Source organism: Sebastes fasciatus, chromosome 10 (assembly GCF_043250625.1).
Source record: "Sebastes fasciatus isolate fSebFas1 chromosome 10, fSebFas1.pri, whole genome shotgun sequence".
NCBI classification, from domain to species: Eukaryota; Metazoa; Chordata; class Actinopteri; order Perciformes; family Sebastidae; genus Sebastes; species Sebastes fasciatus.
In genome coordinates, this window is record NC_133804.1 from 19,688,050 (window position 1) to 19,700,077 (window position 12,028).

The 12,028-nt window shown below is 43.0% G+C and overlaps 1 protein-coding gene across 1 annotated transcript; it reads left to right on the forward strand.

Annotated features, from left to right (window-relative positions):
* Nucleotides 1-1,411: 1,411 nt before the first annotated feature.
* LOC141775441 (uncharacterized) lies at nt 1,412-5,081 on the forward strand. Its single transcript, XM_074648803.1, has 4 exons — nt 1,412-2,740; nt 2,826-2,944; nt 3,082-3,199; nt 3,335-5,081. Exons 1-4 carry the CDS (start codon nt 2,335-2,337, stop codon nt 4,321-4,323), a joined length of 1,632 nt encoding a protein of 543 aa, XP_074504904.1. The 5' UTR covers nt 1,412-2,334; the 3' UTR covers nt 4,324-5,081.
* The last annotated feature ends 6,947 nt before the right edge of the window (nt 5,082-12,028 follow it).

Consider the following 12,028-nt stretch of genomic DNA (forward strand, 5'->3'; position numbering starts at 1 on the left):
GGGGGCCACAAAATATCGTCTTGCGGGCCGCAATTGGCCCGCGGGCCGCGAGTTTGAGACCCCTGCCTTACAGGCTTATACAAAGGACCTCCCCACCAACCCCAGGAGAAAAAAAAACTAACAAAAAAGGATGAAAGATCTAAACTAACATAATTTAAAAAAATACAACAAAAGTTAAACAACAAGAAGCACACAAAATGTGCAGAAAAACCTAACCAAACAGTGGAAAACAATCCAATAAAAACAATGAAATACATACAAAAAACAGTACAGAAGAAAAGAAAATGTATCTAAACATATCAAAAGATAATCAAATAATGAGGAAGTTTTTCATTCGAATAATGTGCATTTTACATGACGAACACTTATAGTACCAACTCGTTATTGAAGATTTGAGTGATTAATCTGAATGAATATATACAATAATTATACACTTATTTTGAAACTTCTTTGACTTCTGCAGTTCCAGAATCCTTCCGCTCTCTTCTCGCTAGTGATGGGAATTCCGGCTCTTTTTAGTGAGCCAGATCATTTGGCTCAGCTCACCAAGAAGAGCCGGCTCTTTCGACTCCCAAACCGCTCTTCATTTTACCACTTCTGCCTTTTTATAATTCAGCCAAATTTAGCGCTGTTTTGACCTATGATTAGTATGTGTGCACATATATTACTTAAATTATTCAATATAATTATACTAAACCTTATAATTTCCAGAATATCATAATTTTACATTCTGCTTCGTTTCCGACTGTCACTCATCTTGTCTGCTATTCGCGAATTAAGTAAAGAAAAAGAAAAAGAAAACGTCTCTCGGACGGGGGCCGGCTCTTATGGTACGTGTCCACAGGCTCCGTGCTTTCCACGCTCCCCATTCATTGTCTAAGTAAGCAGCCACGCAATGCATTCTGGTAGCGTGGCGTCGCGATTCGAGAAACGGAGCGTCACGACACCAGCTGCTCATTTGCATAAAGTTGAGGGCTCGTCTACTTTATGCAAATCACGGGTGTCCGATGTGACTCGCCGCCTCTCGAAACTTCCGGGAATCTTTTAAAATAAACGTTGTCGATCCAAAATAAAGACAAATTCAGCAGCTGCATGGCTTATTTCTGGCCTCAAATGTTTTCATAAAAACACATTTCGGTGAACTATTTTCGTGAAATAAGAGAAGAAAGTTTCCAAACGAGCCTCCATACTGTTTCCGGTTTGAAAGCTGGGAGCAGCAGCCAACGGAGGGAAAGCGTTCGTCCAATCAGGTGGGGACAGCCTTGTGTCTAGTGACAGCCCACCAAGCGTCCAATGTTGGGAAGCGGCGCGTCCCCTCGTGATAAAAAACGCCCCTGTGGAGCCGGCTCTTTGAACCGGCTCGTTCGTGACCAACACATTACTACTTCTCGCGAGACTTGAAACACTCAACCACATCCCTGACGTCAGCCTGCTAGCTGGAGGACGAGACGCCGCATCTTTGAATGTGACTAAACATGTTTTCATGGATTTAAATATTAACCAGCGGAGGTATTTGCCACCGACTGACTAAAGTCGCTGTCTACGTGTGTCTGTGGTTGTTTCCAGTGCAAGTACTGTACACAGTTAGCTTCAGAGCTAGCTAGAAACGAGCTAACACTGGCTCCGCTTCATTGACTCCCTTGTTTACACGTTAGCTTGAGCTAATGCTAGCTAGCATGACGTCACTGACTGCAGTGCATGTTTACTACCTGTTTTCTTGCAGCTAGCTAGAAGTTTTATGTTAATATACTATGCAAACTGTGTCTCAATGCATTGCTTGTCATCTCTATATATAACTAGCTACAAGATAAAGCCTTGACACCATAGCTGTATTGAGATAGATGTCTATTGGACATGGCCTAGCTACTTCTTTTTTTTTTATATATATATAATATGTTAATTGGGTCTTTTATTTTCACAAACACAATAAGGATAATAAAAAAACAACAACAACAAGCAAACACTGGTACAGCTCACATCAAAAAATGTATATAGGAAGTCATAGGAAATAGTCCATGGTGCAGGGAAGTCACAGGATATATATGAGTTCATGTTCAAGAGACTCCTTGTGAGATAATGAAGGAGAGATCAGGTCCAATGTAATTCAGACAGGGCTGCCAAATATTGTGGAACTGATCTACTTTGGCATGTAGAATATTTGTGAGATATTCCAAAGGGACCATCTCAAATATCACTTTTCGCAAGCCTTGGAAAGGGTTTCTTATCATTAATCCACTGTAGTAATATATGTTTTCTAGCAGCAAATGTAAGAATGTTATATAACCTTTTGTTGGCTGCAGTAGTTGGCGTAGCTACTTAGCATGGCAACATCTCATGGCAGTTCATAGAGGTCAGGGCAGAGGAGTGTACAGTGGTAGCCACATCGTCCCTCATCTGTCTCTGGAGGCCAACCATAGAGTAAGACAGCGCTGTCAATCAATCGTTTGCATTAAAACATCCTTGAAACAAAGGACAATGGAGTGTGTGAGGAGTGCTTTCCACGCTCAGCTGGCCACCGTCATGGACTCACTGCTGGCAGCCGCCGTCTGCGAGATAGCCAAGATCTTCGAGGGCAGCCTGTGTGAACAGCAGGCGGAGCTAGCACAGAAGACAGAGGAGATCTCCGTCCTCCGAGGCAAGCTGGAGAAAGTGGAGAGGAGGCAGAAGGCGAAGGGTGGAGGGAGCGAGGAAGGGGAGATGTCATCAGGAGACTCGAGGCAGCAGACCCTGACAGGATCAGGTAATACATGCTCACATGGTCTTTATTCAAGTCAAGTTCAGAAGAGTTTTTATGATACACTGACCACCTACTCTTTCTTGCACAGGACTGAATGTGGGAAAGGACATGTCTTCTCATTCAGACCCAATGGAAGGACTCAGGCAGAGCCTCAGCGGGCTGAAAGAAGAGGTCAACGGCCAGGATGGAGCTTCTGTAAAACATGAGGTCTGACCCTGTCCTCCATGATTCAAAAGTTGGCTGTCCAATAAAAACTGAAGTAATGAAGCCTTTATGATTTCTGCCCCATGCCTTGCTGTTGGCTTTTCTGCATCTTACAGACCTGTTTTACTTGTTCTCCACAGCGTACTGGATCACGACCTACTCTTGGGTCTGTTGCTGTCCAAGTCCCAGAGGGAAGCCTTGCTGCTGGGGACCAGAGGCCGATGGATGCCCTGACTGCCACACAAGCCAAGGCCAAATGTAAGATGTCACTATATTCTTCTCCCACTATTGACACCTTTTCACTGCTAGAGCAAGATGACCTTGACATCCTTTTGAGTCTAAAGGTATTTTATGATAGGTGGTGAGATCAATTGTCCTTTTATTTCTCTGCAGTGTCTCATTGGGATCAGGGCAGTGGAGACCACAGGTCCCTCCAGGATCAAGCCTCCGCCCCTTTTCTTTCCATCTCCCAGAGCGGACGTTGCTCCCCCAGGCCTGATCCAAGCCTAGCTCAACCAGGGGAGTGGTTACCAGGGTTGGATGCCACCCGAGGTGGGGTTTCCAGTCTGGACAACCTGCAGGCAGAAGGCACCAGCTGCTCCGGTCCAGCCAGCAGCAGCACTGGCACAGACGCACCCTGCTTCCGACCGGGTTTTGGCTCAGACGAGACCAGCAACGAAGACGACGATAGCTCTTTCCCTTTTCTGGACCAGGAGCCTGAGAACCACAACTCCAATCAGAACTTAGTGCAGGGCCAGGGCGTGGGGCAGAGGGGGGCTCGGCAGGTTCAGCCCCAAGCCCCCTCTGGCGAATCATCATGGAGGCCGAGAGATGACAGGGGTGGGAGAGGCCCCATCAATCACACACGGCGGGTCACAACTTTTGTCAATAGAGACCCTCTCCGACCACAGTCCAACTCACAGTCGCTCACGCTACGACACACAAACACTCTCAGCCATCCTCCAGCTCCTAGCGGAGGTAATGGACGACCTTACACCTGCCCGTACTGTACCAAGTGTTTTACCTACCCCTCCCACCAGCGCAGACACCTTTTACGCCACACAGGAGTCAGACTGCATCCGTGTCAGTTTTGTGACAAGAGCTTCCTCACTCCCTCTGAGCTCACGGTGCACACTCGCACACATACAGGGGAGCGGCCTTTTGGCTGCGCTCAGTGTGGCAAACGTTTTGCCCGCAGCGGGAACTTGAGGGCCCACCAACGGGACGTTCACATGGGGAAGAGGCCCTTTGCTTGCACAGAGTGCGGGAAGAGATTCGCCCACAGGGGGAACCTAAGGGTGCACAATCACAGAGTCCATCAAGGAGATCCCTACTACATGGATGATCAGCAGGAGCCGGACATAGGCCCTAATCCCATTTGAAAAGATTTAAAAAACGATGGCTTTGCACTTTAATTTTGTTTGCAAAATAAACTTCACAAACTCGTTGCAGGATGGCCTACTAGGTCCCACCGAAACTTATTTCTGAACACTTAAAGCGAAAGTTTGAAAGTATTTATTTGTTTGTTTGTGTGTTTGTTAGTATGTTTTTCAAATTTGATGCAGGGCAACCGTAAGATTAACCACCATCAAATTTTATGATATGTAATTAATACATAGTCAAAGTACATTTCATTGGATTGTCTTAATTTCATTTTCAATTACAATTCAATGTCAGAATTCTGGGTTTCACTGAAAGGGAGAGCATTGTATTAACTGTGTTGTATATGACTGGATATAATCATCCATGAATAAGAAATAGTATCTATTGTTGTAAAGAAAATAACTTCTCACTACGATGACACTATCTTCCAATAATGTTTCAGTGAAAAGTCACTGAACAGATCTGAGCAATTTTTCACTACTTGAAGTGAAAGGACTACAAAATAATGTTTTTCATAAAGCCAATGAAGAAAGTCTTGGTATTAGATTTAGACATGTGGCATGCAGAGGTAGGATAGCACGTCTCTTCCTTCAACATTGTGCTTACGTACTGCCCATCTTGTCAATCTTTCATTTTGACGGTGTTATAAAATGGAAACGTGTTATTGCAACAAGTACACAACCGTGCTGTTAAAGAAGAGCTGTGCTTTTATTTCCCATCCTGTTTTTGCAAAGTGAAATTAAATAATATACTCATGTACAAAGTATTTGTTCTTCTCAGCCAGAAACATGAAGGCATTGTTCAGCACAATCTAATATTGTTGCACCATTCTTTGCCAGACACCAGGGGGCGGAGTCAACATACAAAAGATTTATAGAAATGGCTTTGGACCAAATCGATTTTTGATAAAAGTGTAGCTGTCAGCATGTTTTAACACATGCCCTATATTTGAGATCTTTTCCCCTGATGTATGCACTTGTGTCATCATGCCATCTCTCTTATGGTCACGGTCTATAAGCATGTGCTTACAAGGCAAAATGTGAGTATGCAAGTAATTTTGGTAACCTGCACAAAACCTAATTTCTCTCCTACAGTTTGGCTTGTATGTAAGTGTGTGAAAAGCTCTGTGCAGTTTTGTCCCTTTATAACAATCTTAACAGTACCAAGACATTTTTACCTCAGTTACTCTTCGTTAAAGGATAGGTTACCATTTTTTTAAGTTTATCAAAAAACAATATGCTCATCCCCTTATGTATGACAAGTCTTAAGTCCCTGCAATTGTTCCTCTACTCCACATCAGCCCTGAAAACATTCCTTACTAATGTGAGTTAATCTAAGTGACGGAGTACAAAATCTATGTTCAGTTTACATGAGTCTTCAGCAGGCTGAGTTAGTCAAATCAAGTGGATATCTACCAAAGTTCCAGTGGGTTTATTATGAAATTTAAATGTTGTGTTTCCACCATAAAGTAGATAGTAACACAAACATTACATTTCAATCTACTTTGGTAGATATAGGGCTGCAACTAACGATTATTTTCATCGTTGATTAATCTGTTGATTATTTTCTTAATTAATCAATAAGTTGTCTGGTCTATAATGTGTCAGAAAATTTATTTTACACAGAACGAAGACTGTGGTTTTGTGCCCAATCACTGTACACAAAGACCTACATAAACAAGCCTTGAGCATGTGGCATTTGAGGAGGTTGATGAGACATTTGTCCCTGTCTCACTCACTCTCCCTTTCACACACACACACTCAACTGCTGAGATAGGCTTGGCCGAGCTGTGGCCGTGTATTCCCCGGGCTGCTGAGCCCTTGGTTTGCTCATTGAGTGATTACATTCAGTGACCCCCTCCAGTGACCTCCCCTCCCCCCCAAAGGTCACCTGTGTCTGTCTCTCCCTTTGGGTTTTCTGCACACAGTTATAAAAATGAAACAGTTTAAAAGAATGCACAACCAAAGGCCAGCCCTACATTGGTTGTAGGAATGGGTACATGTCTCGCTTATAGAGTTGTATGGATTTATGGGTCAGATCAGGGCAGTGTGTGTGTGTGTGTGTGTGTGTGTGTGTGTGTGTGTGTGTGTGTGTGTGTGTGTGTGTGTGTGTGAGGATTGAATCCCCACTAAGTAAAGCTGCAGGCTCTTACAGACCATTAAGTGAATATACTGTGTAAATACTGTATTTATGTGTGGATGAAAGCGTTGGGTCAAATTGTAACCTAAATCTATATGCAGATTTGGGTTTCAAAATAGGTGTGTGTTTGTGTGTGTGTGTGTGTGTGTGTGTGTGTGTGCGCGTGTATTCATAGGCAGGGGTCACATAGGCTTTGCAGTGTTTTCTGTTTGTGTATTTGGTCATTTGTAATCTCCTTTCTGCTCTAAGCAGCTTTTCCCCGGGGGAGGAGAGAGGCAACAAATGAACAGTTGATCAGGCTGGAAGGACTATACACTACGGGTACATTTATGTAATAAAAGGTACGTTGTATGTAGATATTTTATAGATATACCCACTCAAAATAATGTGTCTGGTGGTTTACACATGTTTTACCTTCTGGCACTGTAAAACCAGATGAAAGTATAACGGCTCCACAGTGATTTGATTTATAAATTTGTCCTTTCTGTTTGTTTTCACAGCTGGTATGTAATAATAACTGTGTCCATGTCAGGTATCCATGTCCCAGTCAGTGTTTATCACCAGGCCACGGTGTTATCATTCTGTTTTCCAGCAGGGATCAGGCTATAATGTGCTCTTTACCTTTTATGTCACCATGTTTCAGTTTATTTCTTTTGCCCCCGAGGCTGCTGCTTTAATTCACCAGAAAAAAAAACACACTTTCAACCTCCTGCCATCTCCTCGCCCTCGGCCCAAAGAGTCATTCCATCACCAACCCGTAATCCTCCAGGAGTAAAATTACCCCCCCCTGACACCCCAGTTACAGCACCCTCCTCCCCAAACATGTCCTACAGACGTAAAAAGAGAGGAAATATTTGCCCCTACTCAGCTGGAGATGCAAGGAATCAGTCAAATTACACTCGTGGATATTGTGTGTGTTTATTTGTATGTGCGTACACCTCCCTTGTCTTTATCTTTTCCTTTTCCCAGCATGCTTAAGTGTGGTTTTTCATGCATTTTATGGTTGTATTTACGTGTGTACACTTACCTGCTTTTTTCTGTGTGTGTGTGTGTGTGTGTGTGTGTGTGTGTGTGTGTGCGTGTGTGTGTGTCGGGGCTATAAGGGGTTTAGCGTCGCCCCAAGGCTGCTCATAATCTACCCAGTCCCACCACTCCCCAGGGGCTGCGGTTTCATACGGGTTGCCATTACTGTAGTGAAACCCCCCTTTAGGGGATTACAGTGCTGTCTCCCGCTCAAGGCCCTGCGTTGATCCATCGTCTGCTGACTGTATTTAAGCACTCGCTTAATGTGCTAATAGTGTTAGACTGGGGAGACGCCGCTTTTAACTTTCATCTTCTAAAAGCTCTTCTTTGTCTGTTGGAAATGCTGATTTCATGGCTGCCCGCTTAACTCCGTCGTTAATCAGTCACAATAACAAAATAGTAAGTGAGGTTCTGGATGTAGATATGACGTGGTAACAAGGGCTTTTTGTCAAAGACGCTGATGGGATTGTTTCACTATTATGTTGCATTTATTTTATGCATATTGAGTGCAGGGGCAGCTTCCTACTCAGGCAGTGGACTTTATGTGTGCATGTTGTCGTGTCTGTGAGGAGAAGTCACTGGGCCACGGTTACTGGGTTGGATCTCCTCCAGGCAGCGGGGTTTGGCTGTTTCTCTTCACATTTTGGGGGTCACAGAGCATGATGGAGGGGTGGAGTGGGAGTACATTATCCTCCTCCTTCAGAGTTCCTGGGTTTTCCAAATGTGTGTGTGTTTGCACGAATGAGTGTGTGTTCTCCATAGGCTGCTCTTGGGTTGCTAAGCAACCCTGTGTCTGCACATTGAAGTGGGGGTGGGAAGGGAGAGAAGCACCAGGTCAACAGAGACAGACACTCACAAGCATCGCTGCGTCTGATTGGACACATCGGTGCTCCTGATGAATGATGCTGATCGTTATCACGCGGACCGGCTGTAGGCCTGAATTGTGTCGGGGTCTCAAAGTCCACTCCCTCTACAGATGTCAATTTACTGTGCTGGGGATTCTGCTTTTTATCCTCTTAAGAGAGAGAAAGGGAATTTTGGCCAGTGTTAGTTTTGTTCTAATATTTTTTTTTACATGTTTTTCAATGTATATAAAAGAATTGTACTATACTCCCTTATCACTTCCCTCTCATATGCAATCAGCTGTGATGGCGGGAACTGTACTAGCCCAAAAATAGGATTCTCAAAGACGAAGACACCATGGCTGCATCCCAAAGCTCTTAATTTTCGTTTCCTCGCTCCTCGATCCTCGCTTGAACCGGAAGTTGTTCTGGTGCGCCATTTTGAAGACCGTCCCAAAGCCCTTATTTGTGCATCGAGGAGCGAGGATCGAGGATCGAGGAGGCTTGCCGGAGGAGCTGTGAGCGAGGATACACCAGTGTATCCTGCACGGAAGTCTTTTGCCGACCGACACGCCCCCTTATTGGATATCAGTTACTGATTGGACGCTGCTGCCGATCAGACTGATCTGATAACTTTACCTCTCAGCATCACTGAGTTTCATACCGGAGTGAAGACAGATCATAGATTAAACGTTTTATAGTTTAGTTGTCTTCTGATTCACCATCTAGTTATAATCTGTGTTAACTGAAGCTCTGAACAGCAGCAGAAGGACCTGCAGTATCTCTCCTTCACACACCGTCAGTGAAGCAGCCTGACACTGAGAGGGGTTTATAATACCAGATAAATTGACTTAAAATAACTTTCTGCATTTCTTAGAATGATTTTTCTTTTCATGATCTGTTATTTCCCCCATTAACTTTTATTAATGAAACTATTAAAGTCAGAGAGAAAAGGAGAGTCTGTCTGTCAGCAACAAACACCTTTTACATCATTTATCTTCATTTCCATTCAGTCACATGAGGCTGATGATTCCTGAACGTCGGGTTTGATATGAGTTACATCATTTACATTTTCCCTTTAGCACAATAAATAATGTCCAGTGTTCAAAAAACACCATAGTCATATTCTGGGTTATTAAATAATTAACTCACAACCAGAATATCAATAACTACAGACTCTAATAATGAATAAATAGTATAAAGAGCACTTGTCTTTATTAGTATTAGTACAGTTCAGACATAAACAGCTGTTAAAGCTGACTGACAGCTGATCCAGTTGTGATCAGCTGCTGCTGTCATCAGAAATGGACTTCGCTTCACGTGACGCTTCAGAGGAAACGACCGTCCCATGTCGCTTAAATCGTATTTCCTCGTTTCCTCTCTCCTCGCATGGTTTCCTTGCGTCTCTCCATGCTTCCCTGGTGGGAGGGACTAAGACGCAAGGATGAGACGCAAGTGAGGGAAACAGGGATGCAATTAAGAGCTTTGGGATGCAGCCCATGTTTCCAAGGATGGTCACAAGAATTGATTTCTGTCATACATTTGGAAAACTTCATTTTTTAAACTTAAAGGGTCCTTATTGTAAAAAGTGAGATTTCCATGTCTGTTTTTTGATAATATAGCAGATTTAATTGCTGTATAAATACTGTGAAAGTATAAAAATAACTCAATCCACGGAGAAATACACACAGCTCGTGTCCAGAAACTGTGCCTTTGAAACAAGCAAATATGTACAATAAATATAGACCATTGCACAGAATGTAAACATTCTAAATGTGTCTCAGTTTATTTCCGGTTGCAGTGTATTGGTGCCTTCAAATGGGGTCGTGTTTACTGTGTTCACGAAAAGAGTCCACATGAACGCCCACCTCTTGTGGTATTCACGACCTTGTAGGTGGGAAGTTTCTGAAAGCTCCGAGTTCATGAGTTGTGACGTGTTTGTTGACGTTGTCAGAAATGGTGGAGACCATTGAAGTTCATTTTACGGTACATAATAAGTTAATATATTGTCATTTTAGTCGTATATTGTTTTTCTTCATAATTTTGTAATATGTCTGAGGAAAATGTTGATATTCCCAGCAGCCTCATCTTTTTCCTCTGTCATTATGCCTTTGCATTTACTGCATTATGTTAGCCACTTGCCAGCTTGCTAAATTGTTAGCCTATGTGGCTTCTAGACGCCGACAGTAACGTTAATATTGCCGTTGCTTAGCAGCGGTGTTTTTCACGACTTAACCACTTTGAACGCCAAGCATATTATGTACACGACTTCCCAGCTTGTATTCACAAGTTCATGAGTTTCATTTGAGGGCACCATAAGTGAATGACAATCAGCTGACAGGAAGTAAACATGGATCCAAGCTGTTGCCTAGCAACACGTTTCTGTTGCAGTTCCATTGAAATGCCTTAAAATGGAGCGTTAGAGACAGTGGATAAATACAGGCATAATCAGACAGACAGTATGAGGAAAATAAGGGGCTTTTTGAACATTACGGCATGTAAACATGTTCTGGTAGAAACATAAAGTACAAGTATGAACCTGAAAATGAGCATGATATGGAACCTTTAAACAATCAGTCTACATGGGACAATTCTGGGTACCTCTTGTGTATTATGAGGCAAAATGAATGTGGGTTGAATTATGGCTTTTTGATACCAATCTGAGATGACTTGCTTTTGTTTATCACTATTAACAGAGGTTAATAGTTAAACATGTTAGTTATAGTTCCTCCTGTGCACACGTAAATATTTAATTTCTTAAGTTCTGGGATAAACATTGATTTCATTTTTTTTTTTTTTAAATCCTTTTGTTTATTTAAAGGGTCAGAGCTATTTGATTGTCTTTTTAAATTTTTGTCCTGTTTTCTCAGTAACTCCTCCCATTTCACTAGAAAATCAAGACCCAGCAATCAGGACATTACATCTTTCCCTCAACTAAGAGTATTGTGTCTTAAAACATAAAAAGTTGGTTGTGGTGATTAAATGTAAGACCAAATGAAGATTCTCCACCAGTGTCCCCACCGTCTCTACTGCAGGACACAACGCAGCTCAGATTCACCCCCAGGGCATTGGGTCCAAGTTGGGGATAGGTGGTAGTCACGCTCCACTGTCACCAAGGTAACAGGACCGGTCCCGAGGCCAAGTCTTCACGGCTGAATGGCAGACAGACCATGAGTCTGCCGTCTCACAGACCCAGGGTCAGGAGACGGCAGGTTAACGAGGACAAGCTGCAGTGGATTTACTGTACCTGGAAAAACCTGCCACATGCAGGGTGATGACGGTGATTACTGTGTTAAAGTGATTACTATGATGATGAGGATTTCACAGTGTGAGAGAGAGGGCAGTTAGAGAGTCTGGCTGATGATGTCTGAGCTTCTCTTTACTGTGCCTCCTTTCAGTAAGAGCTTATTTTGTCTACCATAAAAATTGGATTTTAGGACATTGAAATTGGATTTTTTTTTAAAACTTGGTGTAATATCTGAACAGCTGTTGATCACTTAAGGCAGGGGTCAGCAACCTGCAGCTCCGGAGCCACATGCGTCTCTTTAGCTCCTCTCCAGTGGCTCCCAATGGATTTTTAAAAATGGAAATGAATAACTGTTGTATTTATCATTGTTGTAGGTTTAATTTACGATGGTACGACGGAGTATTAGGGCCACGTTGAGGAAAAAAAAAAAAAATCTGAGATTTCGAGAAGAAA